Genomic DNA, 4736 nt, shown 5'->3' with positions numbered 1-4736 from the left:
CACCTTCTTCGGGAAACTGGAGTTAGCTATCACCAAATCAAATGATCTAGCAAAAGCCAGCAGAGAAGTCCCTCCTCCGTTTCTATCTCCAAAATTGAAGCCACCATGTACATCCATAACCCCGAGACGTCGCGCCAATGTGGCCGTTGAAATCTTCTCCGATGAATATATGTCCTCTATAACAATAATTTACTATAATAAAATATCGAAATAAATGAGACTATGAAAAGGTATTTGATTGTATTTGTTAGGTAGTTTAGGGTAGAAGTGATACCACGTAGTCACTCTAAAGGACTGCTATTTAAAGATTTGTCAGTGCGTCCTAACATACCCGCAAATGACTAACATACCTTAATTATGGTGAAGTTAAGATCTTTAGCTGAAAATTTCAGGATAAAAAAAATATTGACTAATCTCCGAATAACATACCCGAAAATGGCTATATGTACACCACCCTCCTCCCCTGCCCCCTCTTCAACCTCCTCCCACCTCCTCCCCCCCCCCCCCAAAAAAAAAAAAGAAAGAAGAAGAGAAAAGTAGCATTGCAATTTTGGACAGACAACGTTGAACTTTTCTCAAACATTCCACCGTTGTCTCTCCAGCTGTCTCCACAGAGGCTCTAAAAGAAACCCCATTTCCAGTTATATCAGATAATCCATAACAATTTATCAAATTTCAAGATTTTGCGCTCCCTTTTTCTTCTTTTGACATAATTTTTTTTTACAATTAAATGGGAACGCCGGCATTCCCAAATCTGGGAAAGCATTGCTCTGTTGAGGATTGCCGGCTGATTGATTTCTTGCCTTTCACCTGCGATTGCTGTCACAAGGTTCCCTCTCCTTTTCTCTCTTTGTCTCTATAAATTTGTGCCATTTTATTTATTTATTATCTTTTTTTGTTAATATTGTGCTGAAAGCTTTATTGTTTTGAAGTTTTTTCATCTGGATTTTGGTCAAATTTTCAATCTTTTCGGTCCACACTAAAACAAGAACCTTTTAGCTAGCTTTTTTTGGGGGTATAATTGTGCCATTTGTCCCATTTTTCTTTTATACATGATTTAACTGTCAATTTTGAGCTGAAATTCTTTTACTTTTTATGTTTTTTCGAGCTGGGTTTTTATTAAAGTTTCAATCTTTCAATCTATACCATTTGTGCCATTTTCCGTTTTATAAATGATTTCGAGATATTTGGGTCAATTTTGTGTTGAAATCTTTGTCCTTTTGAGTTTTTTTGATTTGGGATTTTATCAAAGTTTCAATTTTTTTTTTTTTTTGTTGTTGTTGTTTGGTTGTGGTGGGGTGGGAGAAGAAAAAAATTATAATTTGATATTCTTGGTGAAGATTTGTGTTGTGCGGCGAGATATTGGGTTGAAGGAAATGGGAAGGATTTTCTGTTTAATTTTGAGCATTTTATGCTTTTCCTCCTTCCATTGAAAGCCTAGGAGCCAAGATATGGCACAATCTGATATATTGATGAGGATTTTTGTAGCAATTACAGTTAAAGATAAAACAACCTTTTTCATGATGTAATCCGATATTGAAATTTGAACAGCAGTTAGCACCCTCCACCTCCAACCACAACTCCACCTCCAACCATAAGGTTGAGATTAGAGAAGCAAAGTGGGAAAGGACCATTTTTTTTGGCTCCTGGATAAGAGGGTTCAGGATTGGGGTTTACCATATCAAAATATAAGAAGGAAAGAAAAAAATTAAATCAGTTATTGTATATAAGCTTGTGATCAATTGTTCGTATGATACTACAAACAGAGGACGAGGTTTAGAATATCGAACAGTTGATCTTAGTATTTCCATGGTTACTCTCGTGTAATGTGTATCTTGGAGTACCAGTAGTTGACGTGCTTCAATGGTTGATTAAACTTTTACCTCTGTGTCTGTCTTTATTCTGAATTTTAAAGTGAAGTGTTCCCAAACTTCTAATGTGGCATTGTGGCTTCCGCAATGGAGATTTCAGGTGTTATTCTCTCTACTTTTAGGTGAAAATTGGTCCAGTTGAGTCAATAACTTCTTTTTAGGTGGATTGAATTCTATTATCGTGTTAGGGAAGGCATTTCTTTGATTTCTTCGTAGGGATTGTCTTTATTCTCTTGCCTGATCTGGTTTGATTTCAAGTCTGTATTTAAAAAGTCTAAACTTGAGTAGCCCGTATTGGCTCGACAGGCTAGACAGATGAAGCATAGAACAGAATCTATGTTTCCTTTCATTTTTAAAATTCCCACTTGTATGTACTGGTTTTAAGCTCTATATACTGCTTTTGTTTTAGCAACTCTCTCCTGGGAAGTTATTGCATTATATGGCATATTATGATTCAGCTATACATGCGCATGTCTTAAAATTTAGTTAACCTTATCTTCGTTTTCTCATTCAAGCGTACAATTCCTCCATCCTTATTGGCAGATACTGCTTCATATGCTTGAATTTAGTGGCAGGATAGATTTACCAATATAGTGGATAACAGTAAAAGAAAACATGAAGTTTACTATTTTATTAATTTTATGGTGGATATATCCTGTATCGATGTATGTAATTATGTTCATTGTCAATGCAATTGATGCTTCACTTGCTTTTAGCTTACCAAAAGTGAGAAAATAAGTCCTCACTTCTTCCTAATGTGTAAATATTCTGATTAGAATCATTTAAGAGTTGGTGTTTTTCCCTCTCTGACACCCTTCCTGTTGTACTGGCTTTGAATGAAATTTGTCTATATTGGTGGATTTTGGGTGAGTATCATAAGTTTTAAATCTTTTAGGGGCAAAATTTGCGTAGATGATATTCGGTATGATGGACTCAACTTTGTCTATATGAGGGCCATTTCCGCATCGCAAAAGTATGTGTTGTCCTAAACCTCATCCTATTTTTTCATTTATATCTTTCTTGGGTTTTTATTTATAATCTTTTACGTTACGGAACAAAATATGGACACCCATTTTGAATACAAGTTTGAAAAGAGAACCAACACTGATGGGATCAAAAAATATTTCTCCCTATTTTGGCTTGTAGATTTTGCCTCCGGGTTTCGTTTGACTTATTTCTCTTGTCTTGTCTTGCATAGTTTTCTCAGTTGCTGTTGTATTTTTCTCTTCTTTGTTTTGTTGGTTCATTTGGAACTGTATGACTTTAAAATTTGATCAGTGATTGTAATCTCCAATCTCGGATGCTGAATATATGTTAACATAAAAATAACTCCTTGCAGGTGTTTTGTCTAGAACATCGGAGCTATAATAGACACGACTGTCCAACAGCTAATAAGAATAATGTCACGGTAGTCATTTGCCCGCTCTGTGTAAAAGGCGTACGTCTTATTCCTGATGAAGACCCAAACATAACTTGGGGATCACATGTGAACACCGAGTGTGATCCATCAAACTACGAAAAAGCCACAAAGAAAAAGAAATGTCCTGTACCGCGCTGCAGAGAGCTCTTGACTTTCTCCAACACAATCAAATGTAGGGATTGTACTGTTGATCATTGTTTGAAGCACCGGTTTGGACCTGACCACAGCTGCCCCGGACCTAAGAAACCAGAAGCTGCTTTCCCGTTCATGAACTTTCTGAATGGAAATAAAGAAGAGCCCAAGAAAGCTCAGTCCACGTCGTCCTCAAGATGGACCACGAGCCTATTCAAGGTAGTGTCATCTGTAAAGGAAAAGCTGAGCAGTGAATTTAGTCAAACACAACAGACGGGGCAAAGCGGCCGTATCACCAGCCACAGCGCGAACACCAGCAGTCAAGTAGAGCAATGCCCACAATGTCATCTAAGATTTTCTACGGTCAAAGCTCTCATCGATCACGTTCAGAAAATCCACGAGAAGAATGGTGTCATGAACTTGGCAGTCGATGTGTGCCCGAGGTGTAGTAAAGGTTTTCGAGATCCTGTGGCCCTTGTGGAACATGTTGAAAGGGAACATAAAGGAACTTCTAAGGCTTAAATGGAGGTCCATGTAAAGAAGCAAAAGTACATAATACCTTTTTCTTGTTAATTCTTTTTCATAAACAAGAAGTCCATTTATTCTTAGACTATCTCAATGATTTGAGTCTGGTTGAAGATCAAAATGACTTTAGCCATCTAATTTTTCTTGTGAACATGAGATTGATTTCTTTTACAAAGTGGATGTTCCTTTGGTTTCTCTCTTTCTTTCACCATCTTCTGTTTCATTATACATATCCAATTGATATATAAAGCAAGCAGTTTTTTTTTTTTCAGTTTCAACTTTTTCAGTTTTTAGTAACAAAATAACAACAAAAAACTCAATATAATTTCACAAAGTGAGGTTTGGGGAGGACAGAGTGTATGCAGACCTTACCCTTACCTTACAACGGTAGAGAGACTGTTTCTGATAAACCTCCGGCTCAAGAAAAAAATGAAAAAGAAGCAGAAACAACAAGTAGTAACAATAGCAAGCAAATGTGATAGATTAATCGAAGTGGGAAGAACAACTTATAGTAAAAGAAATCTGCAAGCAAATGTGATAGATTAGTAAAAGAAATCTGCAAGCAAATGTGATAGATTAATCGAAGTGGGAAGAACAACTTATAGTAAAAGAAATCAGCAGATAAGGAGATACGAAAATACGAGACTAATACTAATACTACGGCATGAAAATGAGACATGCGCGCTTAACCACTAATATTTTACCCTAATTTTCAACCTTCATACCCTTGTATCAAGGGTCATGTTTTCAGTGAGCTATAGTAGCATGAAATGCAAATCCAATCCACT

General features: G+C 36.5%; 1 protein-coding gene across 1 annotated transcript; it reads left to right on the top strand.

Moving 5' to 3' along the window:
• Positions 1 to 538: 538 nt before the first annotated feature.
• On the top strand, positions 539 to 4123 carry LOC107774578 (zinc finger AN1 and C2H2 domain-containing stress-associated protein 13). The gene is made up of 2 exons (XM_016594154.2): positions 539 to 829; positions 3211 to 4123. The coding sequence occupies exons 1-2, from the start codon at positions 731 to 733 to the stop codon at positions 3943 to 3945; spliced, it is 834 nt and encodes a 277-aa protein (XP_016449640.1). The 5' UTR covers positions 539 to 730; the 3' UTR covers positions 3946 to 4123.
• The last annotated feature ends 613 nt before the right edge of the window (positions 4124 to 4736 follow it).

This window comes from Nicotiana tabacum, chromosome 23, assembly GCF_000715075.1.
Source record: "Nicotiana tabacum cultivar K326 chromosome 23, ASM71507v2, whole genome shotgun sequence".
Taxonomy (NCBI): Eukaryota; Viridiplantae; Streptophyta; class Magnoliopsida; order Solanales; family Solanaceae; genus Nicotiana; species Nicotiana tabacum.
The sequence above is the reverse complement of the archived record's forward strand: the minus strand, read 5'-3'. Positions and strand labels throughout refer to the sequence as shown.

Excerpts from the sequence above, each read along its gene's own strand:
- LOC107774578 (XM_016594154.2), top strand. The coding sequence starts at position 731 with ATGGGAACGCCGGCATTCCCAAATCTGGGAAAGCATTGCTCTGTTGAG. Across the intron at positions 830-3,210 it reads CCTGCGATTGCTGTCACAAG|GTGTTTTGTCTAGAACATCG; the intron begins GTTCCCTCTCCT and ends AACTCCTTGCAG.